General features: G+C 51.2%; 7 protein-coding genes across 7 annotated transcripts; 3 read left to right on the top strand and 4 right to left on the bottom strand.

Moving 5' to 3' along the window:
- Positions 1 to 351: 351 nt before the first annotated feature.
- On the top strand, positions 352 to 948 carry HO133_001879 (uncharacterized protein; the record flags this gene model as incomplete). The annotated part of the gene is made up of 2 exons (XM_037292807.1): positions 352 to 742; positions 932 to 948. The coding sequence occupies 2 exons, from the start codon at positions 352 to 354 to the stop codon at positions 946 to 948; spliced, it is 408 nt and encodes a 135-aa protein (XP_037151346.1).
- Positions 949 to 999: 51 nt separating this feature from the next.
- Positions 1,000 to 1,743, top strand: HO133_001878 (uncharacterized protein; the record flags this gene model as incomplete). Its single annotated transcript, XM_037292806.1, has 1 exon — positions 1,000 to 1,743. One exon carries the CDS (start codon positions 1,000 to 1,002, stop codon positions 1,741 to 1,743), a length of 744 nt encoding a protein of 247 aa, XP_037151345.1.
- Positions 1,744 to 3,246: 1,503 nt separating this feature from the next.
- Positions 3,247 to 3,759, bottom strand: HO133_001877 (uncharacterized protein; the record flags this gene model as incomplete). Its single annotated transcript, XM_037292805.1, has 3 exons — positions 3,247 to 3,282; positions 3,319 to 3,672; positions 3,748 to 3,759. 3 exons carry the CDS (start codon positions 3,757 to 3,759, stop codon positions 3,247 to 3,249), a joined length of 402 nt encoding a protein of 133 aa, XP_037151344.1.
- A 2,302-nt stretch (positions 3,760 to 6,061) lies between these two features.
- HO133_001876 (uncharacterized protein) lies at positions 6,062 to 7,310 on the bottom strand (the record flags this gene model as incomplete). Its single annotated transcript, XM_037292804.1, has 4 exons — positions 6,062 to 6,106; positions 6,358 to 6,521; positions 6,661 to 6,816; positions 6,977 to 7,310. The coding sequence occupies 4 exons, from the start codon at positions 7,308 to 7,310 to the stop codon at positions 6,062 to 6,064; spliced, it is 699 nt and encodes a 232-aa protein (XP_037151343.1).
- A 1,751-nt stretch (positions 7,311 to 9,061) lies between these two features.
- On the bottom strand, positions 9,062 to 9,424 carry HO133_001875 (uncharacterized protein; the record flags this gene model as incomplete). The annotated part of the gene is given in 2 exon segments (XM_037292803.1): positions 9,062 to 9,188; positions 9,207 to 9,424. 2 exon segments carry the CDS (start codon positions 9,422 to 9,424, stop codon positions 9,062 to 9,064), a joined length of 345 nt encoding a protein of 114 aa, XP_037151342.1.
- A 1,685-nt stretch (positions 9,425 to 11,109) lies between these two features.
- Positions 11,110 to 13,193, bottom strand: HO133_001874 (uncharacterized protein; the record flags this gene model as incomplete). The annotated part of the gene is made up of 2 exons (XM_037292802.1): positions 11,110 to 12,393; positions 12,489 to 13,193. The coding sequence occupies 2 exons, from the start codon at positions 13,191 to 13,193 to the stop codon at positions 11,110 to 11,112; spliced, it is 1,989 nt and encodes a 662-aa protein (XP_037151341.1).
- A 1,934-nt stretch (positions 13,194 to 15,127) lies between these two features.
- On the top strand, positions 15,128 to 16,151 carry HO133_001873 (uncharacterized protein; the record flags this gene model as incomplete). Its single annotated transcript, XM_037292801.1, has 2 exons — positions 15,128 to 15,453; positions 15,626 to 16,151. The coding sequence occupies 2 exons, from the start codon at positions 15,128 to 15,130 to the stop codon at positions 16,149 to 16,151; spliced, it is 852 nt and encodes a 283-aa protein (XP_037151340.1).
- Positions 16,152 to 16,347: the final 196 nt, after the last annotated feature.

Below are 16,347 nucleotides of genomic sequence, written 5' to 3'. Positions count from 1 at the left end.
CTCTCTAGACCTGATCCAGCACAAGACAACCTGGACAGAAATGGAGGTCCCAGACAGGACGCGGTAACGTACCTAGACGAACAAAGAAGGAGTATCTGCTTCCGAGTTATGTTTCGTAGCCGGGATTCATCTGCAGGCTCCTAGGTACTTCCGCCCGGGAGTCCGAAAACCCCCAAACCCTTCCAGACTTTGTTTGATATCACGTGATGATCTCATATCAGTCGGACCACCTCACCTTCCTCGATTTTTGACAGTCCACTCCACACCTCACCCAACAAGACAACCAAACCCCCAAACAAACAAACAAACAACGTAAGTCAACGCCCTCCAAATCCGACTCCCTTACAAACCATGGACCACCCGTCAAAACAGCGGCTCTTCTTCCCTTCCAAAAAGCCCACCGCCAAAGCCCAAGAGAACCACCACCTCCACACCTTCTTCTCCATCACGCTCGAGCTCAAGAACGCCCGAAAGGCCAGCAACATCTGCACGCCAATCATCGCCGCCGCCGCCAACGGTTCCATCAAGTACAGCATCCGGACGAACGCATTTTGCTCCATCGAGAGGGGGAAGGGAGGGGCAGCGGGATGCATTTCGCGACGTTCGAGAAGGTTGATGGAGGAGAATACGTTGCGGTTGCTGCAGCAGCAGTGGAGGTGGGTGTTTGCATCTTGTGGGTTGGTGGGTGATGGGAATGACGAGGATGCTGCTTTGGGTTGGGGTACTGGGAGCAAGGGTGAGGGTATGTCAGGTGATGCGAAAGCACTGTTCCATATCGTAGTGAATCCCGGGCGTCTTCGTCAACGGGTTTTGATTGCCTGCCAACGCATTGGGTGATTGGTCTCCTTTCTCTTGATCGTGACGTGTCTGTGTTTGACAGTTGAGAAAGCCTTAAGCTCATTGCCTACTTCGTCGTTTATATATGTTGTAGCAAAGAAGGATCCGTGAACTGCCAGTAGAGAACCACCGTTTGTCACACTCCCGACCAACACCGACAAAATGTCGCATTCAACATATCAACAACGAGACTTTGCCACTGTCAAGGCCAACTGGCTAGCCGAAGAACTTTCTGACGGCAGAATTAGTTGGACAGACTACCTCAGCCGAACTGTGCCTGTAATGGTAGGCGTTCAATCGCAAGGCAAGACGGTAGAGTGCCTTCCGGTGGTCATCGCCTTGTCAGAGTTCTTCGAAGTTCTTGCGCACGATCTCAGAAACATGTTTCTCAGCGACTCCAATGACACCAATGTACAGCACGAGCAGGCGATCCTAAAGGTAAAATGGGGCGGATCCGGATCTCAACAATTCGACGGCTACGACACAATGCTGCTGAGCAGCAAGAATTTAGAGCCGACGATACGTCTCTTGAAGCAGAGACAGGGGACCGACATGATCTTGTTGGAGCTAAACGGCTGGTATTCTGCTGGACAGGTCGATCCAATTGGCGGTCAGAAAGTTTTGAGACGTGAGGGTAGAAAGAAGCAAGGGGGGCGGATTGCCCCAGAAGGTGAGAGTGGAGAGAAGCGGAATAGTGGGAGTCACAGCGACGTGTCGATGGAAGGGACTTCACCACCTAAGGACGTTCCGATGATGGAAGGGAGGGCGGACATTCAACCGGACTCGGGGATTCAACAAAGTGCCGGTCGAAGCCGTGATTGGGTGAAGGAATCGAGCAGCCAAGCTGCGCGCGGTAAGGGTGGAGGACAGGGCGGGGGCGGGAAATCTGGAAAAAGTGCCCTCTGATACACATCAGGCGAGCCGTCAGGAGAACCTTCGGTTTTGGTGGTTGACATTTTCCCACGGTTAGGATTGGCTAGTAAAGGATTAGCAGAATAATTATTGAGAATCAGCACAGCTCAAACCGAGCTCTTGGACGAAGAAACGTAAACTCGTCGCTTTCCATGTTCTTGATCTTTTGCGAATTGTATTTACGCAACGGCCACCATTGCAGGGAGCGCGCCCGAGGATGGGAATGATCCGTGGATGAATGCACTAGTCCATTTTGGGCATAGACTAAGTAGGTAATCTTGGCAACTCCGGCCGAGTCTGAGATGTGAATGACATAAAATATCTCGAGAACCGTCGTCTCGTTGAAAACTATCCGCGGTGCATGTGTTGGAAATGATAGGTCCCACCAGGAGCCATATTCACTCTTCAGTACCTCATCATATGTTACTCCCCCAACAATAACCGCCATACTGGCATAGCTAGTGATTAGTGAACACGGATTTGCGACAGCCGATAAGGACGAAAATGTGATGACAAGAGTAGGTGCATTGTATCATGTTGGAATCGAGACAGACAAGCGCTGTTCCCAATCAAACACGATATATTGGATCTACCACACCAAGTTGCTATCAAGAGAAGTACCAATTATACGCAGACATCCAGGGTAAAGGCCGCCCCCCGGCACCAGTAGAGACACCAGGAGAAACGAGTCTCAGCCTTCTGACCAGACCACCTCTTGCCAGCTGAACAGATAGCACCATGCAAGCCTTATCTTAGATCTGATATTGTTACCGTCAAATGCAGTGTCTACCGATCGCGCTCCTCATCAGACAACTTTGCATCTGCAAACGTTTAGAGTAATGAACATACCTGGCTCCCAGCCTGACTATGCACATGAACTTGCCACCCCAGATCAGCAGGAAACATCCACGACTTGCCAGGATCCTTGACGGGCCGCGACCAGTCAACCGACTTGTTTGCTGGAGAACTCCAAGAGACTTTATAAAAAGCTATTTTGCCCATTTGCGTCAGCTCCAAAACCGAAACAAGAAATCATATCGCTCAAGGCAAGGGGAAGATTAGGAGGGCAGGTAATTACGGGCGTTGCCAGCACGGTTTTCTTGCAAGGGCACATGAATCATGACCGCGAACCAAACATTCCCATTCTGCCATCCCCATGTCGTATCGAAGGGCCCCAGTGCAATATGCTTCGCGCTGCATGCGATGGATAGGGTCGCGTGTCGTTGCGTGCCGAGCGTGTCTGCGGGCTGAAAAATAATGCGCTGGGGCCAGTGATCGGAGATGGAGACACGCGTGCTGCTGAATGTGGTGGTGAAGTCGGTTATATTGTTGGTAAATCCTATGCTGCGGTTTTATGTTACATTGAGTAGGACTTTGGTTTCCAGTGATGAGGGGGCAGACGAACCTGAAGTCGGGGGTATTGCTTGCGGCGGTGAGATTTCTCATTAAATGGCGTGCGGGTGCTCGCTCGGTCTCGTCGATGGCCGAGGTTGTGAGCTACGGTCCCATATATCCCATGAGCGCGTTGACCATCTACATGCATCAGGACCCTAGCACGCTTTCACTTACCGCGATCTCAGCAGCAGTCACGAAAACTATCCCCGCAAGTGCCTCCCCAGCAGCCCGCAACTCAGCATCCAGCGTACTCCCCTCCGCAGCACTCATTATTATAGAACTATCATACAACAACTTGACCGCCGTTCTGAAAAAGGTGTCATATAGCCGTGCGCCGGTGTCACCCTCTCTTTTGACGAAGATGAGATCTTGGTCGATGGCTTGGACGACGGAGCCCTTGCCGCAGAGCATAGCGTGCGAGAGCGCCCGCACCCCTTGGTACCCATGGAAATCGTAGCTAAGCACCCTGGGGTAGAGGATGACATACCATCTGTCGTATTGCCTGTCGATGAAGAGGCTGGGAGTGTCCTGGTGGATTGAGTCGGTTAGCTTCTGATGTGGAAGATTGGGGGTGTGGAAGTGATTCGTGGTGAATCAACATACCGGATAGGACATGATGCTTCACGAAATGGACTCGGTGTTCTCTGTGATCGTAGAACGTAGGCCGGGAGTTTTGAATTCTTAAGGGAGTGGAAATGACTTGAACATTCCTTGGAGCTGAAGCAAGGGGCCAGACGCATCGCTAGCATTCTTGGTACAGCGCACGAACCGAACCGGATAGATGACGCTCTGATCTCTAGGAAATTTGCTGCGACGAGAATCTGAAGGTCAGTCCCAACGATGAGGCAGACATGACTCTGGGCATCTGATATAAAACATATCTCCCCCACGTGTTGGCGTAAACGCCCTCAGTAAGTTAGTACCACTTGCTATTTTTGACCAGCAACAAGATTGACACATTTGATGTCCCAACGTCTTAAGTCGTAATTCAGACAAAGAAAGATCTGTTGTGACAGAATAGGCAGAGAGGGGGACAAGCTAATCGCCGACCACTGGTATTGACGCGTGCTGAGATTTCCGGCTTCAAAGTTTAGTTCATGATATTGTGAATGTATACCCGCAGTGACGTCTACGACTCCTGCAGCGAAAGGAAACCGTTGCGACCCTCTCACTCCATCGTCGTCTTTGATTTCTGCAGTCATTTAAGAAACAAGAATAAAAACCAAAAAGGGGACCTACCTCATGGGAAAAATTTCCGTCTAATCTCGCTATCAGAAAGCTGTATCAGCTTCATCATGCTGCGTGACTGGTGTGCTTGACCTTAACGAGGAGAGTATTAGCCGACTACTGCATTACGTGGAGCGCATATCGAGCTTACCCTGGAACACTTTTGGTATGCCGGAGCAGAGGATGCACTGGGGAAGTAGCCGAGGAGTGCGAAAGCTGACCTTGACGGATGATAACATAATCGCTGCATCGAAGAGGCCGGAGCAGAGACGCAGTATGGAAAGTATCCACCTGGTGCATTGAACTACCACAACGGGCTAATCGAGCAAACCTGCGGTATGAAATTGAGGTGGGTTCTGTAGCATGAAGAAAATGAGTATGCTTGATTGTTTAGTTCCTTTGTCCTCAAAAGCGCCCCTGTACACAAAAATCCACCGTGCCACGTACCTCCGTCTCGCTCATCACACCCTTCTCGTGAGCCATCACAAGAAACCATGAGTGGAAACTTAGGACCCCCAGTCGGCAACCCCCAGGACCTCATTTTCACTCCCCTCCCCGGACCGGAGCGACCGCCTCCGGATTACCATACATCCCGAGCCGTCCAGCTTGCGGCTGTCTTCTGGCCGGCGCCCTTCCCTCGACTGGAATACCTAGGCCTTACATTCCCCATCATGGTCTGTTTCAACAACACCTTCCATCCCGTCATAGTCAGCGTCGCGGAGGCCTCTGCCGTGACCTTCGATCCATGCTCAGGATCCAGGCCCAAGTTTTCTCACGTGTGTTCATTGAACGACCAGACGGTCGTTGGAACTCGTATTACCTGAACGGTTACAACACTCCATCGATGTTGAGGCTTGTAAGAACGAGAGCCGGGGTGGATACGTTGGTCGTTGAGGTTCTGTAATGCCATGAGATGGGAGGGGGTCAGTATGAGTGGGAATTGGGCTGGACTGCGGAGGCTTGTGAGGCACTGGGGCCAAGATATGATTCGGTCTGCAACGCATTCTAGCCTCCTTCTAGTCTTGAGATTTCCACGAGACAGCATAAAAATCTAGCTCTTGAAGGTCACCGACCGCGATGCCTAATTTGCAAATTCACAGTTTCCTTCAACTAACGGGTTTCCAAACGGGTGTTTTGTGACAAGTGAGACTCGAAACGCACACTCAAACAATTCACTCCTTCCACGTAGCAATACAATAGATACAGCCCTTTACTCAATGAAGTCTGCCATTGCAATCTCTCGAGATGTCATTTCCTTAGATACAATTAATCCCTACAGCCACGGAGAGATTTACATCCAGAACCTCAAGAATTTATAAGAGGCGGCGTCGTGTTGAACGTGGAGAGCCTTCTGAGCTCAGGATTTGACATGTTGAGGCTAGAAAGTTTGTCCGCGGGTGGATATGATCCTCGCCCAAGGAAGAAAACAACCAGACTGCCGTGGAAACCTGAAAGAGTGTAAAAGTTAGTTTAGATCGCGCTTGATGTTCCTCCACCAACTCGTTGTGCATTTTGGTGAAAGTCATCAATAACTACCGAGAGAGGCTGAGACCTCAGAAAGGCAAGATAGTGTCTGGTCGGAAGAAAATGGGGTTTTACTAGGACACTGCACTTACTTTGCGGCCTTCCATGGCCACTTTCCCCGTTCTTCACGCACATCTCATTGACAGCGACAGCCTCCGACCAGACGCTAGCCCAGGTCGCTATTTCCACTGGTGGCATTATTGACACCTTGCTGGCCACGAGTAGTTTACATTGTCTGTCCGCTAAAATGGCGGGTTAGATAAAAGTCCAGGACGAGCGAAAGGGGAAAAGGATTCAGGAGTCGGGATTGGCTGGGCTGAACCAAATACCTAACGTACCTGAGACGATAAAGTATGGCAATCGAATTTGGACCCCAGGCTGTTGGAAGGGTTTAATATTGACGGTCCCTTGCAATGTCCATTGTGGTATTCAACAGAGCGGAATCTCTGCAACAAGACGCACCTGCCACGGAAGGCCAAAATTGGTCAAGGTTTCTGACCACTGCATGGTGTCGAGTATATCTTTGCAGGAATCATAAGATGGCGGCGCTGATGTCATTTGGTCGCGACACTCGACATTCGGGTGGTAACGACTGATTTCGGCCGAGAGAGACCCGTACCTTATACCTGAACTCGTAACGATACAACATTAGTAGATGGAATGACGTAGTGCCATAAGGAGTGCCAGTTGAAGCCAATACCCAAGACTTTTGCTCAGGCAACAATTCCTAACATCTTATTGTAAGAAGCCATGTGCAAAACATACCTAACTTTTTCACAAGTCCACCCGTGCTGGGCTGTCGCATTTGGACACAATCGCGGAGCACTGCACTAGCAGCGTTGGTGATTTGAAGATAGTTGGATACATCTCGCTGTGCTCCGTTGAGATCGACTTTCACGTCGATGGCACATTGGCCATCGTCTATATTGGAGATAAGCTATCTTGACACCAAGGTTTTCAATCGCTCTTGGCTTTGTCAGCCTTACTAAGGCGTTTGTAGCAGTCTAGCATACTCCGTCCGCATAAAGTTGCGTAGGTAAACTATAGCCACTCAAACATGACGAGCTATGGGAAAACTTACCGCTGAGATATCGACGTGGTAGTACGACGTCCCAAGTTCCTGTACCTCTCTCTCCAAAAGTTATAGGTGTTGTGACCTGGGATATCTTCGCTAGAGCACTGTTACAGCTGGCTTGGTTCAGGTAGCGCCCGTATGAGATACTGCAATCAGGGCTATACGATGACACAGGACTCCCAAGGTCTTGCCAGCTCGTGTTGTTCGTATGCAGTGTTTCGAAGACAATTGGCAGGCTCAGAGAGCTGGAGATCATGTTTCGTGAAGACGGTAGAGCACTCGAAGAGACGGTGAAGGCCGGGAGAAGCGGGATGACGAGGGAAAGGGATATGGAGAACATTCCTAGAGTCTAGGAGGTTGAATTAGTAGGCGTAGAAGCATTGGGAAGATTGGTCCTTATACGTGATGACGGAGAGATTTGCGCTTGGATGAGGAGCTCAGGAAATGCGCAGATGCGCAGATGCGGTAATATCGTGTCAATCTGCCTCCCGCTCCCCCAGTCGCTTGTGGATCATGTTCCAGTATTATGTTCCCGTACTTGATTGGAAAGCATACCCTCCTGATATTATAGTGCATTTTTGACCAAGTAAAACTCCCGCCTACCCAGTCTGGCCCTGCGGCTAGTAGATATCACTATCAGGAACCATGCAATCATAGGAAAATGGCAGACAGCCGCTTGAGCAGTCCTGATGCGGGGATAGAGGGCTCTAGGAGATGTTCTCTGTCCATTCTTCTATTGCACATGGCCTTGTTTGTGACGGAAGTCGGAGCCATCCTCCTTTGTTGCCATGTAATTTGCATACGTACAGGGACTTAAGTACGTAAGGAACGCTCACTTATTGCCTGCAGGCAGTGTTGGCGATCTATGTAAGGTCAGCTAATCACTTACCTTATGCTACAATAATATTCGATTCCAAGCTCACGTATGACTGACCCATCTGCATCTTCTCAACGGACAACTGTACTAGTACCAGAAGTCTTTTGCGTCGCAATGTGATTTTTCCGACAGTCCAAATCGGTTCGTCTGCTATTTCATCTCTTCAAAAGTTGTCGCTGTGGAGATAGAGCAGGGAATAAAAGTTTCTATGAGTAAGTAAATAAGAGTAGCGCCTTGACATTCTCATTGATTGCATTTGCTACGAGTCTGCTCCACGGCCTTACACATTTTACCACTCAGATACTGAGGCTCCTTAGAACTCTTGTAATACGAGAGTCGCCAAGACCGCAGTCCCTATCACATTTCAACGTCTACGTCACTTTCCAAGCTATTGACATGTCGTCTGATGTTCGTCAAATTCAATTTATCGCTGGATTCTTTTGCTAATGCCCATTCTAGATGTTCAGAGGCGATTGAGATGTTGTACTCAGGAAATGTCTTTGGTTCTAATTTAACACACCGCGTCGAGTACCTCTCTCAAGGAATCTTGTCCCAGTATTTCCGCGCGATGCGATAGCTTCGTCTGAGCTGATGTCTCAAGAACCTCATGGGTAGATAACAGGACTGGAGCTAACACAGCATTGGGCCGGAAAAGGCAGAAGAATGAAACGGTGGATAACAAATTGGCAAAATCTAGTTCTGACGCAAGGGCTGGATTATCTTCCTATCGAGCTCATTGTTCCGTCCCAAAGGCCTGCAGAGTGGATCGAAGGTGAGACCACAGCATTCAGGCGTTTGGAGGCAAAGCCGCAAACACAAGATCCAAACGATTCGATCTGATACTGCCTTTTCGAGCAGGCTCTTCTCAACCAGCCTTGAACAGTTTACCAAGCCAGATCATGACGGAAAGTACCATGAGCCAAGCCACCGTAGGAGTAGGTGTCTAGGCTCGAATCTCGAATTAAGCCGTCACTGTCGGGTGAAACGTCTGAATTGTCTGAAGCCTTAATAAGACATGGGATGGCACGAAATAGGAATATAGCTTCGAGAGACGAAACTACTGAGTGAAAGAAACGAACCAAAACCTTGGAGAGGGTGGGTCATCATCATCCATGATGTTTTAACAATGACATGCCAAAATCTTACAACAGCGCTCTCTGAAACACCAAAGCAAGACTATCCTCCTCCTGCCAACTGCTCACCAGCGCCTGTGGTTACACCGGTTTCTTCACCTCATTAACAGCTCCCCTCCTCTGCACGTTAACCAAACAACCCTCCTCATCCTTCCCCAGGGCCACAAGCTCCGCCCGAGTCGCATCAAACGTCATCATCCTAGCCACTCTATTGAGAGCAAAATACCCTTGATGCGAAGAGATGACACAAGAGTCATCATCGAATTCCTGGAGGATCAAAACATCCGTGAGTCCAAATGTCTTCTGCAGGTGCCGGATTTCAAACCAGGCGAGGTCGGCACAGCGGTAGGTTTGCGCTGCTCTTCTTGAGAGGAAGCGGTGTCGTTGCTGCTGCAGGTCGGGGAGAAAGAGTGTACGGTCGCCAAATTGCATATTCTCGGCCATGGCTGTGGGGTTACTCTGAGGCATTGACAAAATTGGACTTTTGTATCGGCACCTTTGACGGACGGTAAGGTTATGCACTTGAGCAAGACCAATAAGGTCAAAAGCTCGAGGCTTAACAATTGAAACGAAAAACGCATTCTTTGCTCGTGAGTCATTTTGAGCTTGGCATTGCGTGTGCACCTGTTTATACTTGACGGGTTCATGAACAGGCACTCGCAAGCAGAAATGTTTCTTTCAGCCTTCCATCCCCTAGCGGAGCTTTTCATGAGAAAACGGGGGCAGCGAAAGCAACTTTCTGGGAAGTTATATACAGGCTCCGTGAACCGAGAATGAAAGGGGGAAAAGAGGGAAGTAGAAGAAGACGAAAAAACCCCTCAAAAAACCCCTGAACATATCGACCATCGTTCATCCTCGCCCCCCCAAAACAACAACCCCACCACTCTCACCAACAAACAACCCTCCCCTCCAACTCCCATGCAAGACCCGCCTCCCCTCCTCTCCACTCATCAAGCCCCCCTCTCCCACCCCAACAGAACCCCAACTCAATCATCCCCACATCCTTCCTCCCATCCACGCACCCATCCCGACCATACCGCCAAACCCCCACTCCACCGCCTCCCCAAGAGTAACAAAAAAAGACACCGTAGTAGCACTACAGTATCCCGCCCTGGCACCCCAGCTCAACCTTACGCAACTCCCGCCCCCGCCGTAGCTCACAATCCACGACCGGAGCCCAAACCGGCATGCCCAGATCCTGAAACGCGACTCCGACACCAACACCGCACGCAGACCGACCGACAGACTGGCAAGTCTGTCTTTCTTTGCGATAGCTCGGCCCTGCGTTTTTCATCCGGGGACCGACTAACCAAGCAACCGACCAACGCAACGACCAAGCAACCAACCAACCCACTGACCAAGCAACCAACCGACCAACTAAGCAAGGAACCCTCCGACAATCGACCGGCGTCAGCGAACAAAATAGATAAATAGAGTACCTCGACACCCAATAAATAAATAAATGAATGATCAATCCATCCCTCCATCCATCCATCCATCCATCCATCCACCCATCCACCCATCCATCCATCCATCCATCCATCCATCCCTCCCTCCATCCATCCATCCATCCATCCATCCATCCATCCATCCATCCATCCATCCATCCACCCATCCCTCCACCCATCCATCCATCCATCCATCCATCCATCCATCCATCCATCCATCCCTCCATCCATCCATCCATCCATCCATCCATCCATCCATCCATCCATCCATCCATCCATCCATCCATCCATCCATCCACATCCATCAATCCATCAACAAATCCTCGCCCAGCATCGATCGAGTAAGCCCAGAAAAACACACCTTACGAGCGTCCAACACAGCGTCCGGGTACAAGTACAACCAGCGTACAGATTCGCAGCCATACGGACGTATCGACCCTTTAGCGAGTGGGAAGACCGGGTGTCGGATGAGCTGGGAGGGGGGGGTGGGTAGGAGGTGGATGGGGGGAGTGAGGAATGGATGGAATGGGATGGGATGAGATTGATGAGAGTGAGGGGGGGGGAATGTTTTGGGGTAGGGATGATTATATATACTTGTACGTATTTACAGGGTGCACTCATTTATATCAAAAGAGAGGGAGACATACACATGTGTATATATATATATATACATTCCTTCTCTTACAACAAGCACCCAGCCCCCAAAACCACCACAGCCCCCGCGGCAATCTCCACGAAGCGGATGCCTCCCCTCTTGACCCCCTCGCTCGACACTTTGCTCTGACCCGCAGATCCCACGCCCCCGCTCCCCATCATCGTCCCGTTCGTAGCGCCACTGGTATCATTGCTCGGATAGACGCTCACGGAAGCATTAAACGTCCCCGTCGTCGAATTCAAAAAGTCGCCCTGCTGAAAGAAAAGGCAGCGATTATTGGCGTTCGGATCCGGGATCGGCTGAAACGGCAAGCCCGTGTTGTTCAAATCGAGGATAGTCCCGTTGCCGTAGATGGGAATACCCTCCGGGACGCCCGTTTCCGCAAAAGTGACAATCTGCCGCTGATGCGCGAGCGCGACGGTGACGTTGTAGGTGCCATAGGTGTCGTTTGTGCCGGGGCCGTTGTAGAAGGTGTATCTGTTGTCGTTGGCGTGGAAGGCGGGCGGGACGCTGAACTGGTAGCCGTAGGTTTGGTTGTCGAAGGCGCGGTCGAGGAAGTTGGTGGCGCAGGTGATGGCGTATTCGGCCACGAAGAGGATGGAGCGGCTGAGGTTGTCGGTGTAGGGGAGGCTGCCGTCGAAGGTTGGAGGGTAGAGCGTTGTCGTGATGTAAGAGACCGTGCTGGCGTTTGCGCTTGGCAGCCAGAGCTCAACAAGGCTGGTGAAGGCGTCGGAGGTGTTGGCGGTTGGGAGGGTGAATAGGACGCCTTCAGCCGCATTGTGGCCGTTCATCACTTTGATTGATTTGTCGAAGCGGCCTTGGAGGAGCAGTCGGCCAGGGGCGTCGGGGACGTACTCGCCGTCGACGACCGGGACGTAGGTAAATGCGCCATAATGGCCTGGGGTGTTGTAGGCGCCGAAGCCGACCGCGAGGCTGTTGGCCGTATTGAGAGAGCCAATAGGCGTTTTCTTGAGTTCCTCTAAGGTAGAGACGTTGGCCAGGGCTAGGAATTGGTTGAAGGCATTTTCTTGCTGCTGCGCCGGGATGTCGCTCACGAACCACGGACTCATGGGCAAACCCTGCTGGAATGGGGATGGGCCTGCGGTGCCGCCGTACGCAGTAATATGGAACACAATCGATGAACCCCCCGCGGATTCTCCGAAGATGGTAACGCGGTTTGGATCTCCGCCGAAGAGGTGGATGTACTTCTGCACCCAATCAAAAGCCAAGCGTTGATCATAGAGTCCATTGTTCGCAGTCCCGCCGCTCGCTTCGAAAGTAGGTCCCGCCAAGAAACCAAACGCTCCAAGCTACTACATGTTAGTTTACTGGTTGTAATCATCTCCTCGATGTTGGTGGGGGAAAATGCGCTATTGCAGGGACTCGAGGGAGGGCGCTTGCTTACCCGATAGTTCATCGCAACGTAAACGACACCTTCTCCATCGGCCTCAAGAGCATCTTTGATCAAGCCTGCGGGGTTGCCGACTTCTTCCTTGGAATTTGAGCCGAAGCCGCCACCGTGAATCCAGACGAGGACCGGCAAGCCGGCGCTTGAATTTTGGGGGACAGAGGGGGTTGTGCTGTTATTGAAAACCTGACGGGGCACCATGACGTCCAGTAAGAGACAGTCCTCGCTTACTCGTGGATCCTGCCGAGGGACCAGTTGCGCCGTGCTCTCCGCGTAAAGTGAGTCGTTGAGTTGGGCGAACGGGAATGTGGATGTATTATCGGCGATATAGTACTCGAGGAACTTAGTGTTGATTGCATTGATGAAGGGTTGGCCTTGCGGGCAGATGTGCTCGACGCTGCCGTTGTTGATGGTGGAGCTGTCTGTTTGTTTTGGAGGAATGGGTTTGGCGAAGCGCAAGGCGCCGATGGGAGGCTCTGCATAGGGGATGTTGGAGAAGTTGTAGTAGCCTCCGGATACCTTGGGGATCAACGTCAGCGAATGCGCATGATAATCATCGAATTGAGGAGTTTGATAGGTATGTACATTCAAGGCGATGGCTCGATGGACTTCATAGCCAAGATCTACCGTGGGAAGGGACTGTGAGATGGCACAAGCGACGAACAAGGCATTATTGATGATGGAGGTTTGAAGGACATGCATAATAATGCGCAAGAGTGAATGGAGGAGAGGTGGTGAAATCAATGAAGCTGGATGATTATTTATTATTGCATATGCAGGTACCATAAGGAAGCCGGGTAGCTGAGCCGCCACGCAGGGACATACCTCGCATGGTTACATTGCGTACCCGTCAAAGCCGTTGAAAGCATGATGGCATACTTTATACCGAATCTCTAGCGCGGCTCAAGCGCGGTTGCAAAGACAACAAGGAGGAGAGGGCACCAGGGCACCTAGAGTAGGGAATTAATTATTAAGGTGCGTAGAAAAGGCGTAAAAATGCGGTGCGACAGCGTCATTGGGTTTGTTGTTTCGCCCATGGTTGATGCATGTAACTTTGCTGAGATTGGAGATCTTTCCAAGCTTCCCTACGTGCCACGTGCGTCATGCCTGTTCCGAGTATCCGTAAAGTGCACTAAATGTGTTGGCCGTTATTTGTATCAGATCGTGGCTTGGGGCAACTTATCACTAAGGTAGGTAGGTACTTTACCTTAGGTACTCACCCCACCAAATAACAAGCCCCGCGTTTGTAGCTTAAGCTGGTCTCGGCTAGATAAGGTGCCCCAAATGCGCCCCCTGTGCAGCATCAAGTCTATCCCTGCACTCTGGCGGAACTGTCTAACCGACGTGGGGCATCTGGATCTACTGCACATCAGGGGCGGAATAATGTGAGGGGGTGCGGATCAATCATGGCGGACGCAGGGATGATAAATCGTGAGCCTGAACCCAATCAATGCAACCAACAGAGCAATCGAATTATATACATGCTGACCCATGGTGCCGGTTCCGTTGCTTCCCAGAATCTGGAGAAGAATTGTTTTCTCGACAGCAAGATTAAGTCGAGTTGACTTTTGGGGTTTTGGGAATGGTCAGTGCGAGGATTTTTCACTTTTGTAGAGAGTTTGGAATTTGACTGAGCGGCCCTCCGGCCCTCTGCTAATAAATGGTACTCGTATCTATCCATGACTGACACCCCCTTTACAGCCAATCACATGACGAGCCTCCTCGTTTGATATCGCCCTTCTACAAATGTCCTCTGCGACTTGTCCTCTTCAGTCGTATTCTCCTACTAGAGTATCATCTTCACCCGCAAAAACACTAAGTATGCTAGCTTGTCCCGAGAGTGAGGGCCCGCAAGCTGGCCGGCCCTCAGTTGCACTCCCCTGTACCCCGGGTCACTGAGTGGTACCTGTGTGGTGGCAGAAGGTTTATTACCTCTCCCTCCGCTCCTCGCCTTCATCGTGTCGAAATCCGCAAAGCCAGCAACTCTCGGCGCAGTCTGGTCAGTATTGCTTGCAGCCCTTCAATATCCGCTGTCGCCGTGCATTGTCGACGGGCTTATTTCAATGCCAATTCTGAGCCGATCAGAATCGCAAGACTACCGTATGCCCGATGGCTGCAGCACACAAATGGAATTCAATAAAATGCGCGCCGGGCGATACCTCTGCCCTTTGTGCCAACCAGCAACCTCAATTGCTGGGAGTCACATCTGCTCTCCTCGCTCTCTCCACCATGGTGGTCGTCCTGCGGCTGGTCTCAAGAGGACTCTCAGCTACGAGCTATTGGTTTGATGATGCCGCGATCGTTGTTGCTCTGGTAAGTTCCTTTTCGTATGGTCGAGAATCATGGTGAAGGTTACTGAAGTCGTTCCCCACCAGATCATTTCATGGGGCGATGCCATATGCATATACGTCCGTAAGCAGACCTTCCATTCCCATGCCACGTTGAGCTTCCATTGACCGAATGCAGTTGTCAAGGCTACTGGGGTGGGGCGGCACATCGAGGCGGTCCCCAATCATTCCCTTACGCAGTCCAAGGTATGCAATGCCGATTCCATTCATACACTCATACTAAGATCATGGATCTAGTCGAACTGGAGCTATGAAATACTCTACCCATTCACCATTGTCTCAATCAAGATGTCTATCCTCCTCTTCTACAATCGTCTCTTTGGTGTCCGAAACGCCTTTCGGTACTCAGTCTTCGCATTAATGGCCGCCACCTGGGCGTGGGGTATCGCCGTCTTCTTCGCCACCTTGTTCCAATGCAAACCCATTGCAGGCAATTGGGACAAGACCATTCCAGGGTCCCATTGTCTTCTTGATCACATACTCCTGAAGCTCAGTATACCAAATGCCGTACTGGACTGGTTCGTCCTATTTCTCCCCATTGTGGTGGTATGGAACCTTCAGATATCAATAGACCGAAAGGTCGCTCTGAGCGCCATCTTCCTAGTCGGTGCATTGTAAGTCTTCACTCTCCAAACCTTCCTCCATCCTTCCATTCACCTTCAAGCCCTTGGTCACCGTGGTCGTTATGATTATACCTCCTATTCGTCAAACAACGGCCGTACATTCTGCGGATTCCCACCGCGCCCCCCAAACCACCTCCGACTGACAAAACCTCCCAACAAATAGTGCCTGCGCCGCATCCATCCTCCGCTGCTGGGCCATTGCCAATATCGACCACGTCGACTCGACCTGGTCCTACACCCGCTACCTGCTCTGGACGCAAGTCGAACTCAGCGTCGGCATAATCTGCGCCTGCCTCCCCACCTTACAACCCGTCCTCAACGCCACCCTAGGTCCCTGCTTCGGCCGCGTCTTCGCAACCTTCCACTCTACCAAGAAAGCATCCGCTGCAACCGACGGCTCCGGCCCTTCGTCATCATCGAAATGGCACGCATCATCATCGAACAAAGGCAGTCGGAACCAGATGAGCGGTCGCGGGATCAGTACCGTGGCCAGTAACAACGGGGACTGGAATCGCCTCGCGGACGGAACGGCCGGGCTGGCGCCGACGAATAACACCGTTACGACCGCGTGGACGGTGGACGAGGGTGACGAGCAGAGCGATGATGCGATTCCGTTGAAGGGCATCAGGGTGCAGCAAGATCTGGAGCAGAATATGCAACGGGGGTTGCGGCCGGGCATGGCTCTGTAGAAAGGGTTTACCTGCTCTGGTTAGGACCGGTCGTATGTCAAAAGGTGGACCGATGACGCCGCGGTGATGAGAATGACTCCTAGAATGATGCGTACGATCTGGGTACCGTGTGAGTAGGCTACAATCTTGGGATACATGATTTTCTCGATAGCTTATACCGGAATCTTGGCCTTGCATTTTGAGCGACTGTGTACAG

The sequence above is a fragment of the Letharia lupina genome (genome assembly GCF_014066315.1).
Source record: "Letharia lupina isolate WasteWater1 chromosome Unknown contig_13, whole genome shotgun sequence".
In the NCBI taxonomy this organism is placed as follows: domain Eukaryota; kingdom Fungi; phylum Ascomycota; class Lecanoromycetes; order Lecanorales; family Parmeliaceae; genus Letharia; species Letharia lupina.
The sequence above is the reverse complement of the archived record's forward strand: the minus strand, read 5'-3'. Positions and strand labels throughout refer to the sequence as shown.